Here is a 19,397-nt window from a genome sequence, read left to right on the forward strand (position 1 = left end):
AGTCAAGGGCAGCTCTAAATTTGTCAACAATTGTTTAGTCAATATTTTCGATAATGTCAACTAATTATTTTAGACCTAGTTGAAAGTCTTAGTGCAGTTCAGCTCTTTATTGTACAAGTATGTAACACAGAGTTATGTTTGTAATTCATGTTTTGTTGTATGTGCATGTGTGATGTATGTAAATTATGCTGAGGGGAAGCTATCCTAATTATATTGTACATGTGTAAAAGGAATTCATCATCATTCATCATTAAAATTGTGTTGTGTTGTTCCTCAGGTCCAACAGTCAGCCATCAGGGACAAGCAAAGGTGGGCATCACTTTATTCAGCAAAACAGCATTTTGAATGACATGAGGTCAGATAAATAATGACAGAATTTTGTTCATGTCCTTTTGTTGTTGTGACAGGTAGGCGCTGTTACACGGTATGGCGAGGGCATTTTGTGAACGGGGGTAAAGACATGTACCAGGCCAGCCTTCGATCGCTCTCTCAACCTTTTCTGCCCTACAAACTGTGAGTCGACAGCAGTCACCATGTGTATGTTAAATGACATTGTGCATATGATACTGAACGATGGCTGTTGTTATTTCAGGCCAGAGAAGATTGAGATCGGTAAAGTCATGAGTCTGCAGCAGGTCAAGCAGAAGATCCCGTCTGCGCTCTTCTCCTGGAGCCTCTACACGGGCAGCCATGAAGGTTTGACCACATATTTAACAGCCTATGCTTTAATCACCTCACAGAGTCCAAGTAGTGGTCAACCGATATATCGCCAGAGCCGATATTATCAACCGATATTTGCCGTTTGTTAATGTTCACCACCAAGCGTTTTTTTTTCTGTTTGGCTGTTGCATTGTAAGTTTGAAGATACTCGTAATGACTAGTTTTTATTGATTACATGATTGTATATTATTATACACAATAGCAATGAACTATTCATAATTTACTGATTCTCCATAATTCCTCTTGTTTCATCTTTAAAATTTTCCTTTCTAAAATATAGACGACTGTTTACACTCAGAAAGTCATCAGGTTTTATGGATGTTCACACAGAGATCAGTCATTAGTCAGGTTTACACAGCATTTGAGCACTGGATTCACAAAAATAATTTCAAGTTTAAGTCTTCAACATTGCATCAACACATTAATACACATTTTAATTTAAACAATCACTCAGTTGGTTATATAATCATATATTACTACTATTCTTGGAAGGCGTTTGTCTTTCAAATACATTAAAATGCACAAATACATTTTATTTCTAATTTACATACAATGGAGATTTTATAATAAATATTTCAATTAGGTTGCATGTTCACGGTTCTCTGATTTATGGTCACAGTTATGGTCACATTCTTAGTGTTTTATTATTTAAATTTTTAAGATTTAATTATTATTAGCTTTTCAAATAGCGACTACAATTTGTAAGTGAAATATCCAGCGCTGTCCGCAAATATGCATTTTAAACAAGTCTTTGGGTAACATTTCATGCCAGAAACCACACAAACTATAAAACATGGAGAATGAGAGCTCCTGTTTGTCTGTAAACATATCTGTCGACGACTAGTCATATGACATGATGACAGGAGATGTGTATGTTTGTTCTGCTTCTTTGTTGTTGTTTTGCATGTTAATGTAGGGATGTGAATGCTGCATTGCCTGTTCTTATAGAGAGAAGATGATGTGATGTAAATAATGGATCTGCTTTGTTATTGTAGTGTCTAAAAGTGCCATGTTCTGCAGTCTGTTTGACGTGGTGGAGAAAGACCGAACTTCTCCGAAGAGCTTGACAGTGTTGCTGCAGAAGCTGGAGGAAGAGGGTCTGGTGAGCATCAGTCCTGGTTCATATTTCTGCAGCTGTTTGAGCTTGGGCTGATTGTCATCCTGTCACTGCAGGTTTTGGTGAATATGGTGAGGGACAGAGGCTTCCTCTTCTTGCTTTCTGCCAGTCAGATGGCCAACTCAAGCGGTAGGATCCTAATGATGGTGAAGTGCTAGTGTAAAAGAAACTGATCTTTGTAATATCTGAATGAAATCGACTCTATTTTGGTTTCACAGAGCGACGAGGAGGTTGGAAAATGTCCTCTATACAAGCTCTTTTTGTTTACCGTGAGAAGCGTGACTGGTTGAAGAGCTGTGAGTATTTAGAGAGATGCACACGGTTAAATTTAGATTTCCTCTTAAAGCCAGACATATATTTAATGCAAGAATGCAAACACAGACATTGCAAGCACTTAGTCTCACTCTTAACGGTTCTTGTTCAGAGAATAAACTTGTATTGCCTTCAAATGTCTGCTATTGAACCATTATAATTCATGTAGATAGTCATAAACGTACACAGTTTATCTTAACTTGGTCAACGAGGTTCTCTTCAAACTAATGTTGTCACAGTGCTGCCAAAATTCAGTAGACTTACTAATACTACTGAGATTTAAAGAGTCGCAATACCAAAGATGAAATAAGATACACATTTTAGCAGTTTAACTTGGTTTTATTTTTTGTAAATAATAGCACTATTAAAATAAATATAAATTTAATGGTAAGTTAAAGCAATTAACAGTAACACTTTGCTTATAGTATAATGCATTGTAAATACATTCATAATGTAATGCATTACGTATATAGTTTCATAAATGTAATGACGTTAAAATGCATTATAATATTTGAAGGTTTGTTTTTGAAGTGTTGGGAAGGTCACTTTGGAAATGTAATGGGTTACGGATTACAAGTTACCCTATTTGAAATGTAATAAGCAGTGTAACTATTTCAGTTACTTTAATATTGTAAATGATTACATAATTTAAATTGAAGTTAATCATTTTCAAACATGTAAAGCAGGCAGGGTTAATCTTACAGAAGTACTCAAAACTGATTACTGTCAGACTTGATTCGACTTGAATTAAGATCAAATGTGTCCTAAACTCCTGAAACATTGGTGTCTCATATTTTAGAGCAGTCTAAAAAAGAATTCAGTCAAATCTGTATGTGTATGAAAATATTAAGATGTAACCCTCTTTGTAATCATTAACATTTTCATAAGTAACTAATTTAACCTCACTTTTTTTCTCAGTAACTGTAACAGATTGCAATTACATTTATTTGTAACACCTTAACACTTTATTTCAAGGTGTCCTTGTTATACCTTACTTGTACTCACTACTAAAATAACAATTTATGATGCATAATTACATGCAGGTAACCCCTTAAGACAAACCCTAATTCTAGTGTTACCTAATTAATTTTACTTGTTACTTAATGTATAATTACACTGAAATAAGGACACCCTAAAATAAAGTGTAAACCATTTATTTTGTAATTAAATAACAACCACATTACATGTATTACACACATTATACTCGCCAACAACACTGATTATGTATTATGTATTTTATAATGTATTAATGTATAACTGTGGTACTCATGAAATCATACAATGCATTATAAGGTGCATTATTAATGCTCTCAAACTACGTTAGTAGTGCATTATTATATAAAGGCTTTAAGTAAAGTGTTAACCAATTAACGAACTTAATTATGCAAGGAAATGGTAACAATGAAGAACAAATTTCCCAAACAGCATTTTGCTGCCTTTGCTTGAAGTGTCTGCGTTTTCATATTTGCATGACTTTATTGTATTCATGGTCATTTGCATCGAGTGTGTTTCACCAATCAGATCTTAATTTGATGATGTGGTAATGAAACCGTCTTTGTCTTGGTAAAGCATCGAATCCCTCTGAGAGACCTGTGTCGTCAGAGCATCAGAGTCCCATCATGCCCCAGCACGACTGGTTCGTCTCCGCTCTCCACTGCGCTCTGAGCAAGGCTCGCAGCGATCCTCCGGCTGACCTCAGCACCGCTGTAGAGCAGCAGGTTTACGACTACCTCCGCGAGGGCAAGCCCCTGCAGCACGTCCGCACCAACTACGACCCCAAACTGGACACCAGGGAGAAGCTGTTTCCTGCGCCCCGGAAGAAGACCAACTGGGAGAGCTTCGTGCGGCCCTACATCTACCAGCCGGCCGTGTTCACCATGCTTTTGGAGAGTGTGAAGAAGAAGGTGGAGGAGCTCCGGGTTCAGACTGAGGGAGCAGCCATTCACAATGACCCGGACAAAGTCCAGGAGCTGCTGAAGCTCATCCAGAGGAACAAGAAGAGCTCGAAGGGAACAGAGGGAGATCCAGAGCCGGCACAGGACCCCTGCATGCTGAAGAGGAAGCTGGATCTCGACGCTCATGAGGGAAGCTCAAAACGCCAGAGAAATCAGCCCAACGCAGAATTAAGAGAAGGTTAGGGGAACGAAGAGCAGGGCTGCACCATGATCTCGGTTTCAATTATTCTCAGTCCTGTGTCAAATGTGCCTTTCACTCATTAATTTAACCCTGACTTTAGTCTTAAAGTAGCTCTAGTCTTCCAGGAAATCAGCCTTTTGAATTCTGGACTAGACGAAGGACAAAAAAAAAATCACAAATGGTACATTCTTCATTTAAAAACATGAGATGCATTGGTTTGGGGAACAAAAACCACCATTAATTCTCAAGACATATTTTTTAAAAGATAAATTAATTTTAAACACACGACTCTTTTGTGCGAGACGCGAGTGCAACGCTGATAGATGTCCTTATCAGAAAATGAGATCAATGTGTGTTCATCAATCCGCATTGATGTTCTCTTTTCCCGCAATATTTTGAATGAACAGCGTTTTTGCATTTGAATTTGAATGTTAAATTCTACAAATCCAAAAAATGCTTTTTGACAGCCCTAGTTTGAACTGTGTGTCCGCTGGTTACTGTTACTGTCAGGGGTTAATCTAGTGTCCTCTCTTCATCAGCGGATGACAGACAGTCCTCTCCATCTCTGGCTAATGTTCTGAGCAGCGTCGGGCTTCAGGACACAGACCTGAGAAAGAACAAGACTCAGGGAGTGCTGAAGATCATGGAGATCCTGGACAGCTTCGGAAAGCCCAGTCTTGACACGGACCTGCGCAGAGGCAAGAGGCAGGGGGCGCTGGAGGTCCTAAAAATGATCGACACGCTGACCAGAGGAGCCGCAGAAGCGCCTGAAGACACCGAGACGACGGACATTTCTGACACCGCTCTGTTCGACAGCATGTCGAGACTCGGCCTTCCCACCGACCGAGACATCGACCTCAGGAAGAGATTTGTGGAGGAGGAACCCGAGAAGAGCGACTGTCTGGAGGTAGATCAGTGTGCCCGAACATCTCAACATCTGCACCCTCACAAACTGTGCTTTAGTAGGGCTGCCCCTACATAGATGACCACAAGAGGCTAGTTAGAGTAAAAAGTGGTCTGTGTTCATAATGGACAGATAGTTACTAGCTGGTCCTTGCGGTAATTACATTATATCAGGCATTTATCATTTATGCAATACTTAATATATTATTAATAAACTCAGTTCTATGGCAGCATGGAGCGCGATCATCCCTTCAAGTTTACTTCTAGTTTTAATGCGAAATAAACATGAATGAACATTTCACATAATCGCTGTGTGTTTCAAGTTGCAGAAAGACATTAAAAAGCAGCTTGTTAACAAAATGTCATGTAGCATTTAATACGTCAGGCAAAGTCATCAGTGTCCACAGCTCGTTATTTGCTACAGAAATTAAGTCTAGAGCATTTTGAGAAATATTAGGCTATATACTGTAATGGTGCAATTCTCTCTCAATGCTTGTTCACTGTACTGCGAAGATCGGCAGCTTCGTTTTGATTTTTAGCGACACATTACTTTGTTACTCTAGCCCGTGCATCGCAGCAAGCTATATGCATGTGCTTGAGTGCAAAAAGGGCTGTATATTAAAGGTCCCCGAGTATATATTTAGGAAGTTCAATTAATATAAATGTGTGATCAGTCGACTGATTAAATGAACAACTATGAGATAAAATCTCTGGTGGGGGGCAGCCCTAATATTAAGCAATACTTCTGTCGTTCCAAACCGTGTGAAAGTATACAGCTACCAGAGTCTGTCAAACTTCAGTAGTGACCAAAATACAGCCTTTGTATTTCCCTGAAAACAAATACAGGTTTGGAAAGACTTGAGGGTGTAAATGTGTGCAGAATTGACTCACTTTGGCTTTAAATAATTTTATCATCTTGATGAAACTGTTTTGAAACATGAAAACATTGAAGGAGAGGTTAGTGTAGAAATTTAAAGGGAGGAGTTTGGGGAGAGAGGTTCTCAAAAGAAGGGCACTCGATGCCATTTCTAATGCTCTAATGTTGACCAAATAACATTCCTAAAGTGTCTGTTTTGGGGTAGCTTCCATTTGTTTTGAGAAAATCTGTTAGTTGAAGTGCTTGATTTTCACAGAAAAAGCGTGCAAGAGACTACATAGAGAAGACGCATGTGAAGAGAGGAAAGGTGGGTGAAAGAGAATTTATGCTGGTGATAGGACAAGACTAAACAAATGAAAGGCACGAAACTAATTAAAAATGCCATTGTCATAGCTTTGACTTAAAGGGGTCATGAACTGCCCACGTTTTTTTTAATCTGGTATTGTTCGCTGAGGTCCATTTATAATGTTATCAAGATTTTTACATCAAAAAACATAATTTATAACTAATAGGCTCTTTTCTGTCCTGTTTTGACACCCTTCATCAATATGCTGTGTTTGACTAGGCGTGGATGATTGTAGACTCTAAAGTGATTGGCTAACAGTTGTATGTTTGACAGCCTACATCCTTCACAGATGGACGCTGCTGTGATTTAAAGTAAAAACCGCTTAAATGACTCGATTCATATAAAAACAATCTGTAGTAGACCAAGCAATAGTGACCACAATAATTAGTTACTCTAGTGTTTGCGACATTACTGTCAGGATACTACACAGGATACTACACAGTATCATCTTTTGTTTTCTGACTTTCTGAAAATCCTGTCGAACTGTGCCTTTGTTTGTAAAGGTGATGTGACCAAATACGATGACCCATACTCGGAATTAGTGTTAAGCTGTGCTGTAGAATTGGTGGGCGGGGCTTAACAGGCAGTGATGTAGAATCGGTGGGTGGGGTTAAGCATGCAGTGATTTAGAAATAGTGGGCGGGGCTAAACAGGCAGTAATGTAGAAATAGTGGGCAGGGCTAAACAGGCAGCGATGTAGAAACAGTGGGCGGGGCTAAACAGGCAGCGATGTAAAAACAGTGGGCGGGGCTAAACAGGCAGTGCTGTATAAGCAGGTGTTGATCATCTGCTTATCCACACTATTACATCATAGAGTAGAACATTCCACAAGTGGTTGTTTTGGCAGATTGGCGCAAATATAAGCTGTTTTTAGGCCCACAAGAAAGTTTTGAGTTCTGAAACTTACAATTATGTGTTTATATTATAAAGACCTCTTGTGTCAAAAGATCGAGGGAATTTTGGTTTCTCAGTTCATGACCCCTTCAGTGATTATAAGTTCATTAGAAACATATTTAGTTAGGGGCAGCCCTAGTATTACTTGAACCTGTACATTCTATTGTCATCATAAACCAGTGAAACAATATCTTTGAGACTTTTTTCTTATATCTTAGAGAGATATTAAGATATTGGTTTGTTTAGAACAATAGTCTGTCAAGCTTCAAAAATTACCAGCATAGTCCAGAATTATATATATGATGTATTTTGTGTGAAAAAAAGATACGTTTTTAAAACTGTTCATCATAGTTAATTGACCAGGATATTCTTTAAAAATGTTGCCTTTGTGTTCCTTTGTGAAAAAAGGAATAAAAAATGTATGCAGGTTTAGAATAACCTGAGGGTGAGTAAGTGAGAACAGAATGTATTTACTTTGGCTGTGAATAGTTTGATAATGTTGATGAAACAGGTTTGTGACATGAATACTTTTAAGAAAAGGTTAGTGCAGAAATGTAAGGATAGAGTTTGGGGTCAGAGGTTTTCAAGAGAAGGTAGATGCCATTCTGCAAGTCTATTGTTGACCAAATTGCTTTCCCAAAGTGTCAGGACAAAAATCTGTTAGCTGAAGTGCTTGATTTTCACAGAAAAAGCATACAACAGGCTTCGTAGAGAAGACGCAGGTGAAGAGAGGAAAGGTGGGTGAGCGTTTGTGGCAGAAAGAGAAACTCATGCAGGTGATGAGACGAGAAGTTACGCTGTGGCACTAAACAAATGAAAAAATGCTTTTCTTATAACATTGACATCAGATATCTTCATAGAAATTCACTTTAACACACTTGTGTGATATAGTTCATATAACGATGATTTTATCTTGAAACACACACTCAGGCTATGTTTGGAATGGCATACATTGTATACTTCATACTACGAACAAATGTTATGTAACCATAAGCATCTCAGAGAGAAGCATTCTACATCGACTTGATTTAAAGTGTTGAATTTAAAATGGTCTTTAAACTCGATGCCACATTTTACAAAACATTGTGTTGTGCATTAGCTTGAAATCGTCAATCATGCAGGGCTCATACTGTACTCCTAAAGCCTGAGAGGCACTATATGTGACCCTGGAGCACTAAAGCAGTCATAAGTAGCACAGGTATATTTGTAGTAATAGCCAAAAAAACATTGTATGAGTCAAAATTATCGTTTTTTTCTTTTAAGCCAAAAATCATTGGGATATTTACTACAGATCATGTTTGATGAAGATATTTAGTAAATTTCTTACTTTACATATTTAAGAACTTATTTTTTTACTTAAATTTGGATTAGTGAATGCTTAATTTTTTATTAGTTTTCTGTGAATGCATATGTGCACTGCTAAGAACTTGATTTAAACAGATTTAAATATATTTTTTTTGCACCCTCAGACTATTAGCAAAACCCTACATCAATGGAAATCATATTTATTCAGCTTTAAGATGATGCATAAATCCCAATTAATAAAAATGGACCCATATGACTAGTTTTGTGCTCGAGGGGCACATATAATTAAATTAATGTGACTAAACGTGACTAATGCACATCTGACAATCAGGAATACACCAGCAGCCGAGTGGAGCGATACTAAGCTGATAGACTTATATCAACTCTCTTGGGACACTGCTCAGTCTCTCAGTTTGTTCTGCATCTTTAACTCTTAGATGCACATGATTTTTGTTTGTAAGCTGATTGAAAGCTTCTGCTTTGAGGGTCCATGTGAAATATTCTTAAATAATATAAGATACACAAACTGGTCTGTTATTCTGAACACCAGGGATGTTGCTTTTATGCAACAATGCTGTAATTTAGGGAATATATAATACAAACATAAAGTACTGTATAAGAATGTATTTTTTTTTTTTTTTTTTTTTTTTAAGGCAGCTCCAAGGTTATTTCACAATTTAATCCCCTATTTATTTTCATGTGTCTACTCAAAGGAGGACTCATGAAAAAGTGTGCTCTAGTGTTAAACTGCTCATTTTAGCAGATGTAGTAAGTAGTAACTGTGTAGTAGTTTGCTGTTCCTTTCATAGCCTGTGTGTGTGGTGAATATGAAGCAGTGAGTTGTTGTGTTTCCTCACCTGCAGTTTAATTGATGCACTTTATTTACTGAACTAAACAGAGTAGATGAGCTAGAGTACTAGAAACTACTGCATATGATTTATGCTCTTTACTTAACTGACAGTTGCCAGTTCTGCATCTAGCCAAAAGTATGGTTTATTTTTATGTATTTATTCAGTCATTTGATTTTGAAGTCCACTCTTGGTAGTGGTTTTTGACAATGTTTTTGCCGTTTCAGGAGGAGACCGCTGGTAGTTTGAGTAGTTTAGAAGCATTTAGCCCTTGCTCAGATTCTGGAGGACAGCAGCGTGGTGTTAATCTGCTCGGGGAGAAGACCATTCCTTGGGTGCTGATCCCCATCACAGGTAAACTCACTTCATATGATGTGACGAATGGTGCAAAGGGTCTAATAATGACCTTACAAGTCAACAATTAACACTGCGGGAAAATACTTCTTATTGCATGCATGCATATTGACGGTTTATAAAGCACATATTAATGCCTTAATCTGCATGACCATATTCTAGAGCCCTTAATCTTTCCCAATACCTAAACATATCTACTACAACAGCTACCTAATAAGCAGCAAATGAAGAGTTAATCGAGGGAAGATCAGAGTTGCATTAATTTGATCTGTTCATATATGTAATGCAATATGGTAACATGCTTATCAGTTTTTCCTGTGAATTAGCGAAGATTGTCCTCATGTTAAAAAAAAAAAAACTGTAAAAAGTAGTGCTGTCAAGCGATTAATCACATCCAAAATAAGAGTTTTCATAGTATGTGTGTATATTTATTATGCATATATAAATAATGCATACAGTATATAGTGATAATATTTGTCATATAATCTATATTATAAATTAATATGTTTAATATATGAACATAAAATTTTTCTTGAATATATGAATGCATGTGTTTATATAAATGTAATAAGCACACACACACACACATACACACATATGTGTGTGTGTGTGTGTGTAAACAAAAACATTTATTTTGAATGCGATAAATCGTAATGAATTGTTTGACAGCACTAGTAAAAAGTAAACCTCAGTAATTTTTATTGCGCCCCAGTTGTTTGTAGTTCATAAAAACACGAAATACTTTAAAGCATCTAGATTTTCTTAATTGCTTGCTTAGGTCTGAAGACAGAGAGATATTCCCAGAGACAGATGGACCATCCTGAAGACCCACGCTTCGTTCAGAGCCCAACCGTGTCTACACAGGCCACGCCGGACATAAAGGAGCTGTCCCCTCCCTGCCAGCCAGACAGCAGCAACACGGCGGTGGATCTGGATGTCCCGACAGCAGCAGAGGCTGAGGAGAAAGAGCCCGTCACTCCAGCCGTGACCACAGACTGTCCTGCAGACAGCAGCGGTTTAGACCACATAGTCGATGAGCTTGTCTCTGGTTTCTCCAGTGAGGTCGAGCAGATCTTGAAGGCCAGACGTATTTGTTATGTCGCTAGCTCCAGCACTCAGGGCTCACGGGAACCGCTCCAGACTCCAGCTGTGCCACTTTCTAATTACGTTTCAAACTACAACACTCCGTTTCCCGTCAGCAACTACATCAGCAATTTCCACGACAGCCTGATGATGTTCATCGACCCTCAGCACGTCAGTCGATACCCCAGAGCTCAGGAACATGTGACGTCTTCCTCATCTGCTGCAGAAGTTCCTTCAGATGTCCCCGATACGTCCTCCAGCTTTAATCCGTGTGCTTCCACGTCTTCCAATAACACCTTGGAGTCATCTCTGACACCGTGTTCCCCTTCTAGTGCCCTACCTGCCCCGAAGACACAGCCTCAACATCACTCAAGTGTGCCCGACCCTGATCTCCAGCAGATGTTTGCATCAGAGCAGGACTCGGTGACCCAGAAGACGCAGGACACAAACGTCCCTCAAGATCTTCATGAGATGAACGGTAGTTTGGTTGCTGAGACTGCGGGTGCTGTGGAGGGTGAAGACGGCCAGATAGGACACGCTCATTCTGCCATCAGCAGTATCATCGATCAGCTGCAGCCAGAGGTGATCAGTAACCTGGTGGAGATCATCAAAGGAGTTCAGAAGAACATCGTCTACTTCTACATCCACTCCACGGATGAGGAGGAGAGTGACGTCTGCTGGGAGATTAAGGTACGTGTAGCGCTGTACTGGCTCTTTGAAGGCTAGACCACTGGAAGGTAGGGCTGAACGATGTGTCCTTTAAGCATCGATATCATGATGTACGAATCCACGATAGTCACATTGCAAGATGTGCGCTGTAGGCTGTCGTAGTTGATCCGTTATTCATTAACCGTATGGGCCAGCTGCTCCCCTGCCCTTGACGAATGTGAGAGAGAGCGCACACCCGCGAGCGAGAGAGAGAGAGAGAGTGAGCCCCGGCCACACGCTCACCGTCTTCAAACAACACGAGCGCTGTCTTGCTCTCTCTCCCTCGCGCATATTAATCAATTGACATGATGGTTTCGGTGTTTAAATAATTTAAAATGAGAATGTAGGTGCGCTCACCGCATTTTGTTTGTAAGAAAAATTTTGATTAGATTTCATATCGCAATATATATTGCAGAAAAATAAAATATCGCAATGTCATTTTTTCCCAATATCGTGCAGCCCTACTAGAAGGCTTTATAGTATGTGAGAGCATTAAGACTAAGCATTAGGTATTAGGTTATTCATGTGGATATATTTTCAGACATTTCTAAAGACTGCTTTTAGTAAACATTAACTATTGTTGATTTGAAGTGTCAGTTATTATTGCAGTCAAGTCTACACAGGAAAAGCTTTTTGTTACTCACAATAGCGTGATTAATATTGTTTCAGTGTTGCCATGAATAAAGATGGTCTGCACTCGAGTTACATGCAATGAGTGACTGGCAAATTCAGATTCAAGTAACTCAAAAGGTTTTACAAAGCATTGACAGCACTTTGAAACAATGGTGTTGAGCATTATGAAACTTAGAGGCTAAGTGAATCATGCTGTGAATCACAGTGCTCTGATCCAATGGCTAAAAAGCTCTTTGATCCAAATTATCAAAATATAAAAATGAAATAATCTTTAGAGTAATTTTATGAAGAAATCTGGAAAACGTAAAATTAAAACCATGTCATGCTATGTCAGAATCCATTTTTTCCACATATCCGATTGGGATCCGATCATTTAGCAAGTGTGAACTGAAACATTTTGAGCTACATTCACTTCTGGAAATCTTTTTCAGTCTGACTGCTCAGATTGGATTTTGCACAGCTTTTTCACAGTCCCGTGCCATGTAAAATGTAAACACGAAATCGCTCACTCGTTCATTAATCTGTAAATAGTTAATGTTAGTTGAATGAACTATATCAGAAAGGAGTGAACACAATGAAGTGAATGGTAGAAATTTGTCAACCGGTAGAGATTTTTGATTATCATCTCCATCGCAATTATGCGCTTACATGAAAATGTATAATTTGCACACATTTTAAGCATTGCGGTATAAAAATTAGGGAATTAAAGCGGTTTAAATGCAAAGAACAGCACTACATGTGTGACTGTTTCTGTGCACATGAATCTATTGCTCATAGTGCATGAGTATTTCTGTTGCTTTATTGGTCTTGAAGTGTTAAATACACATGCTTGAATGTTTGAGTATCCTTGTAAACATTAATTTAGGTCTTGAGTGAAAGCAGATTTTATGTTGATCATTTTTATTATCTTGAAACTCTTGAACAAGGCTTTCTTACACTTTGTATAAATGCCTTTCTAATGCATATACATGGCACAATTTATAAAAATAACCCACACTATTACAAATTCAGAGCATCTTTACACCTGTATTAAGTGCTTTTCCCTTGAGGTCAGATGTTAGTAGCAGCTGTAAATATGGCCACTTAGGCAGAAATGTTTCACTAACTTGTGAGGAAATGTAGGTGCAGGTGTAACTTACTAACAAGTGCTACATGAATTGAGAAGTTGCCCAGAGATCTGGAGACATACTCACCCTGTACTGTATTGACATTGGTAACAGGAATATTTGAAGAAGTTGGGGAACTTGGAGTGTGACCCACATGGTTTCCTTGAGAAAAGCAGCAGTCAAGACAAACTGCTGGTCATCATTCAGAATATGGACATCGCCGCACAGGTTCACAAGGTTAGCCAGAGCTCAGCACTTCACTTTGAGATAGATTATTAAAAAGTATGTTGATTCCTCTTCAATATTGCAACTGGTTAAAAAAACTGTAAAGCACCTGATGTTGTGTTTTTTACCCTTAGATACCGTCTCTGATTTCCTTGAAGAAGCATCCGTCTGTGAGCTTTGCTGGCGTAGACAACCTGAGTGACATCCAGAACCACACGTACAACGAGCTCTTTCAGGCCGGAGGCTTCATCGTGTCAGACGAGCACGTCCTGAACCCAGCTGCCATCACTGCAGGTAATGCATCCTCAACAGGATTTCACTAGGGCTGGACGATAAATGCATGTGTCGCCATTCGTGAGATCGTTGGAATGCATCGCCAGTGTCTCACATTAGATTCTGAGTTTAGTTTTGAACCACACACTCAGATTCTCATGAAGAAGAGTCATGTGAGTGGTTAAATCTACTTGCACCTCGCCTTTTATGCTTTTATGATGTGAGATTAATGTAAATACAGCCCACGATGAACACCCTTGTAAGTTCCTATGTGTCAAGAATTATTTATTGTCTCTAATGCATAAAGAGAAATTGAAGCAGAATGATTTATTGTCGTAGCCATGGTTTTTAGGTATATCATTGAGTGTTATTGACACTTAGGTTGATTTTACTCAACATAGGACTGGATGATTAATCAAAATTATGAAGTACTGAAACTAACTGATTTCATTTTCCCATGCTGATTATTTAAATTATTATTATTTTTTTTAATTCTTAAAAAAGTTTGCCCATAAATCATGCTGACGTGTGTGCATTGTGCACTGGACATGTTTATGGCCGCTACTATTGTTTTTTTTTTTTTTTTTTCAGCGCCTGCAAGTTACTACTTTCTACTTTTAACATTGCATTAACTTAGTTTAGTATGATTATGCCAGAATTTAGTTTTTTTTTTAAAGTTAATGTAAAAACATTTTTGTAATATAATAAAACTCATGTTTGTTTCTTTGCTGGTGTTTATTGTGTATGTTATACTCGTATTTTATTTTTTTAGAATTTTTGCCATGAAAATAACCGAAGATGCTGAAATGGCATTAAAGGGGGGTGAAATGCTATTTCATGCATACTGAGTTTTTACACTGTTAAAGAGTTGGATTCCCATGATAAACATGGACAAAGTTTCAAAAATTAAGTTGTACGTTTGAAGGAGTATTTTTGTTCCCAAAATTCTCCTTCCGGTTTGTCACAAGTTTCTGAAAGTTTTTTTCGAGTATGGCTCTGTGTGACGTTAGATGGAATGGAATTTCCTTATATGGGTCCTGAGGCACTTCTGCTGGAAGAGCACGCGCTCCGTATAGCAGAGCACTGAGAGCACAACAGACTTCACTGATCAGAGCGAGAGCGTCACGAAATGTCACAAAAGGAGTGTGTTTTTGGTTGCCAGGGCAAGACAACCCTGCACAGATTACCAAAAGAGAAACAGCAAGGGACCAGTGGATGGAGTTTATTTTTACAGAGCATCAACGGAGTTGTGCAAGTGTTTGTGTTTGTTCCCTGCATTTCGAAGATGCTTGTTTTACAAACAAGGCCCAGTTTGACGACGGATTTGCGTATCGTTTATTTCTTAAGGATGATGCAATCCCAACGAAAAAGGGTCACGATCGTGTGTTGGAACCGCAGGCGGTGAGTAAAACTGCTTCAAATATCTCTGCCTCCTTGTTAGTGCGTCCGCCTCCCATCGGAGACCCAGGTTCGAGCCCTGCTCGGAGCGAGTCGTTGCTGCTGCTGCTCTCGTTCAGTTTCAGCCTCTGGATCTGATTCTGGATCATAAATAAACGGCTGAATCTGACTGTAAGCGATGGTTTGTTTTGGATGATGGTTTTTTCCTCACGGTAATGTCACAGCTTCCAAACGCTCTCAACGCAAAAGCCTACTGGCGCTCGTGATTTTTTTAGCTCCGCCCACACGTCACGCCTCCAGGCGCTCGTGTTTTTCCGGGAAAAATCGGTACAGACTATCTTTCTCTTATAAATATAATAAAACTAAAGACTTTTTGGAGTTATGAAGGATGCAGTACTACTCTATAGATACTCAAGATTAACAGGATATTGAGTGAAAACGAGCATTTCACCCCCCCCCCCCCCCTTTAAATAAAAATATTCTTCTACTACTCACATTGCATTATATAACACATTTATTTACAATATTGTTTTCAAGAGTACTTTGTTTTTTTGCTTTTTCATTTTAAGCTGTGTACTTTATTTCAATTGTTCGAAATATTCAATAAAAAACAATATCCCACCTGGTCAATGAAGAAAAAAACATAATGATAAATATAGTTGTTCATTAACTGTAATCCAGGTAAAATGTTCAATTAATCAAGCTTTCGATTTTAGGTCATGTCATCCAGCCCTAACTTAACACGTGTTTTGTCTGTTTTTAGAGAAACTTCAAGATATCCTTGAGTACATTGAGCAGCTGAACTCTCCCCAGAGCCCCTGGAGGTGGAGGGTGCACTTCAAATCACACAAGAAACTCCGAGAGCACAGCAGGTTTGACACCAAACCTTTCAAACTTCGGAGGCGCAAGCAAAGTTTATGTTTACCAAGTGGTGACACAGAGTGAAATAGTTTGATTGCACTGTAAGAACTGTTTGTTTGTTTGTTTCTGTGCTGTTTCCAGGCTCAAACCTGATGCTCTGAAGCTGTTCGAGATCCTCAGTGAATATGAGAAGAGACACATCGTTGAGATCCTGTCGTACCACGACTGTGACACTCCATCACGTCAGGCGCCTGACCTCGACTGTCTAGTGGATCTGCAAGCCAGATTCATCAAACAACGACACCTGATATTTCTGACAGGTATAGTGACACAAGTGTCCTGCGTAACTGATGTCTTGCGGTCTACATCTCACTGCTGCGTTTACATGATATGACTGCGTTTAACCCATGCTATGTGACTAAAATCTATGTTTTCCTCCCGAGATGAGTCATGTCTATGGATGTTTGTAGGTTTATGTATTCAAAAGTGAAAAAATATGTTCCCATTGCAGTTTTGCGCAATATACATTTTTAGAATTGCAGGAAAAATGTGATGTATGGGAGTTTTGACAAATGTGATGTGTTTCCAATTTGTTTCCTGTTTGTGCAATTTGTAATGGAGAGTTAGCTTCAGTGTCTGTAAATCATGTATTTTCCTCTTCGTCATTGTAGCCTTTGTCAGTCTTACATCCGCTTGTGGTTTTAACACATTCAATCCCCTGTAATCATCTTAACATCTGTGGTTATCTGCAAACATTAGCTTCATGAAATCACTCTTCACACCATTTGCACATTATTCATCCTGTTCTACTTTAGAAACAAAAGAGGTCAAGAATCTTTGTACTTAAAAGTACTTAAAAGTAAACTTAAAAGCAAGCAACATAATGTTTCTTTAAATTAGGTAAATAGCAATAACATTATCAAAACTGTAGGTAGAGAGGTGAATCAAGCTAAATTCATGCCATATAAGGAACCCAGAGTCCCTCTCTCTTGAAAATCCAGCACTTATGAAGAGTCAGTGTGGTTTTACAAGAGTAGAAGTTAAACTAAGAACAAATAACAAAACCAAGCTCATTTGCACATCTAAATGGAGGATAGAAAGTGACAAAATAAAGAGGATCCAGCTCTCCTGTAGTCAAGCAGTCACAGGGAATAACAGAAAGCAGACGGTCAAGGCTCGGTGTTTCAGATTGAATGGTTCAAACTCTGTCCTGGGAACTACAGACTGTTGGCAGATTACGTGGGGCCCTATGAAATCGGTTTTATTTACCAAAATCAGTTTTATTTCTAAATACTGTATTCATTTTTTCATTCATTCTGTATTCAGTTTTTTTTTTTTTGCCTCTCATTTCAGTTTTAATTATTAAATTAAACTTTATTCATAAAAAAAAAAAAACCTTAACATCTTAAAACCTACTTAAACAGCAATTGTTGAAAAAATATTTTCATTTAAAAAAAATACATTCTGTTTTCCATTAATAATCTAGATTCCATATGAATATTTTATAAAATAATTAAAAATCAAAGCACTTCAAATTAATTGATTTAATTCTATTTTATACATGTTTATGTTTTCATTTTATTCATTTATTTTTCAGAAATAAGGTGTTGAAAAATATTAAGTAATTGTTCTGGTAAATATTCCTTTAAAAATAAAGTTTAATAATAATTTTATTAGTAGTAGTAGTAGTGCTTTCATTATATTAAGTAATATTTCTGATACCATTTCTTCAGGTTAAACCAAACTTTTATTTTGACGGGTTGCTATCAAGACCTTTACGTTTCTGTTTGTATACGACTCTGAAATATTTGAAAGCGTCAGGCACGCTTCAGTATGTGTGTAGTAAACAAAACTGCTCGTCTGTGCCATTAATCCGTACAGAGACATGCAAAGAATCATGCAGGGATTCATATCTAAGTGGTTTAATATTCACAGACACTTTCTATTTCCTATTTTGATTTAAGTGTACTGTCCAACTTTTCATGTATCTGTCCGTACTGCAGAAATCGTATTTAATTATCTTCATTATATTGCTTTTGTTTAGCATATATACGGTTTAAATCAATTATGTATTTTAACAGGACATTCTTGGGTGTTTTATGATTATGTAAATACTTGTTGCGAATGCTTATGACCAAAGTAATGTTTGTTTAAATCCCGTTCCAACAGGTTGCCAGTTTGAGATGTTTCCCCAGTACTCCAGCAGTGGCATAGTCATTGCCAATGCTGATGAGATAAAGTTTATAATAAGCAGTTTAGCGTCTGGAGGAAATGTGGACAGCGCTCCATCAGCAGAGACTTGTGGCTCTCCCGCTCCAGCGTCATGTAAGTGATTCTGTGGTAAACCCGTCTGACAGCATCCCAAACTACACTGAGTCTTGCTCTCACTGTCCATGAGCCTGAGTGATCTCTGAGGAGAGGCCCGCTAATACTCGAGTCAGAGAGAAGCTTGTAATGTCCATGAACAGCTCAACAAACAGAATAGAAAATAACAGGACTAAATGGTGTTTGCTAGAAGAGTACTGAAGGTTCTTGATCACACAGCGGCATTATGCGATGATAATAACAAGCTAAGTAGGAGCCGAGGCTGAGAACAGAGGAGACTGTAAAGGCAACCGAGTTCATGTTGTGCTTTTGTAAAGGCTTTTCATCTCGTGGGTGGATGGACGTGGATGAAACACTCAATAGAAACCATCTGTTTACCTTTGGGATCAACAGGTCTTTTGTGATATTCACCTCTGATTATAACCATCAGCTGTAACCAGGGTCCAAAATAAATATAGAGTGGGGTTTTTCTATGTTTTTGTTAAAGTACCTTTAAACAATTTTAAAAAATATTTTTTACAAATTGATATGTATTTTTGGCTTAATAATAATAAATACTGAATAAATACATTTTTACCCAAAAATACTCAATTAATAAATAATGATTTTTTTGAAGCAGCGCCTGTCACAAAAATGTGAAGACATTTCCCATTCCTAATATATATTTCCAAATGTTTTGGTAGGTCATGTTAGAGTAGCCACATGGAGTTTTTGGGAGATATATTTGTGGTGATAAACTGATGCAAAATTTATAAAATAAATATAAATTGAATTGCAATCACCACATTTACAAACCTCTAGATCATTAGCTTTGTTCTGAATCAGGGACGTATTTTCGAATAATGTGGCAATAGTTTGGTTTGCTTTCAAAAAGCAACAATTCAAAGCACACTAAAAAGTGTTATGCGCGTTAAACTGGTCGGCGTGCAGCTGTTTATCTCTTAAGGTTTCAGCTCGTAGCTGATAAATGACA

At 38.1% G+C, this 19,397-nt stretch overlaps 1 protein-coding gene across 6 annotated transcripts in view; it reads left to right on the forward strand.

The window, feature by feature from the left end:
- LOC127986858 (protein TASOR-like) overlaps positions 1 to 19,397 on the forward strand; it is a 32,520-nt gene that overhangs the window by 10,354 nt on the left and 2,769 nt on the right. Inside the window, exons 8-24 of one of the 6 annotated variants that reach the window (XM_052589115.1) lie at positions 278 to 309; positions 408 to 513; positions 593 to 696; positions 1,716 to 1,822; positions 1,894 to 1,966; positions 2,056 to 2,133; positions 3,719 to 4,282; positions 4,825 to 5,192; positions 6,322 to 6,372; positions 7,992 to 8,042; positions 9,686 to 9,812; positions 10,591 to 11,585; positions 13,457 to 13,579; positions 13,702 to 13,861; positions 16,002 to 16,110; positions 16,241 to 16,419; positions 18,269 to 18,424. In XM_052589115.1, coding sequence (XP_052445075.1) covers positions 278 to 309; positions 408 to 513; positions 593 to 696; positions 1,716 to 1,822; positions 1,894 to 1,966; positions 2,056 to 2,133; positions 3,719 to 4,282; positions 4,825 to 5,192; positions 6,322 to 6,372; positions 7,992 to 8,042; positions 9,686 to 9,812; positions 10,591 to 11,585; positions 13,457 to 13,579; positions 13,702 to 13,861; positions 16,002 to 16,110; positions 16,241 to 16,419; positions 18,269 to 18,424 — 3,383 coding nt within the window. Of the gene's footprint in view, positions 1 to 277; positions 310 to 400; positions 514 to 592; positions 697 to 1,715; positions 1,823 to 1,893; positions 1,967 to 2,055; positions 2,134 to 3,718; positions 4,283 to 4,824; positions 5,193 to 6,321; positions 6,373 to 7,991; positions 8,043 to 9,685; positions 9,813 to 10,590; positions 11,586 to 13,456; positions 13,580 to 13,701; positions 13,862 to 16,001; positions 16,111 to 16,240; positions 16,420 to 18,268; positions 18,425 to 19,397 lie in introns of all 6 variants that reach the window. The other 5 variants (XM_052589114.1, XM_052589117.1, XM_052589116.1 and 2 more) reach the window with 5 other exon arrangements.

The sequence above is a fragment of the Carassius gibelio genome, chromosome B22 (assembly GCF_023724105.1).
Source record: "Carassius gibelio isolate Cgi1373 ecotype wild population from Czech Republic chromosome B22, carGib1.2-hapl.c, whole genome shotgun sequence".
Classification (NCBI taxonomy): domain Eukaryota; kingdom Metazoa; phylum Chordata; class Actinopteri; order Cypriniformes; family Cyprinidae; genus Carassius; species Carassius gibelio.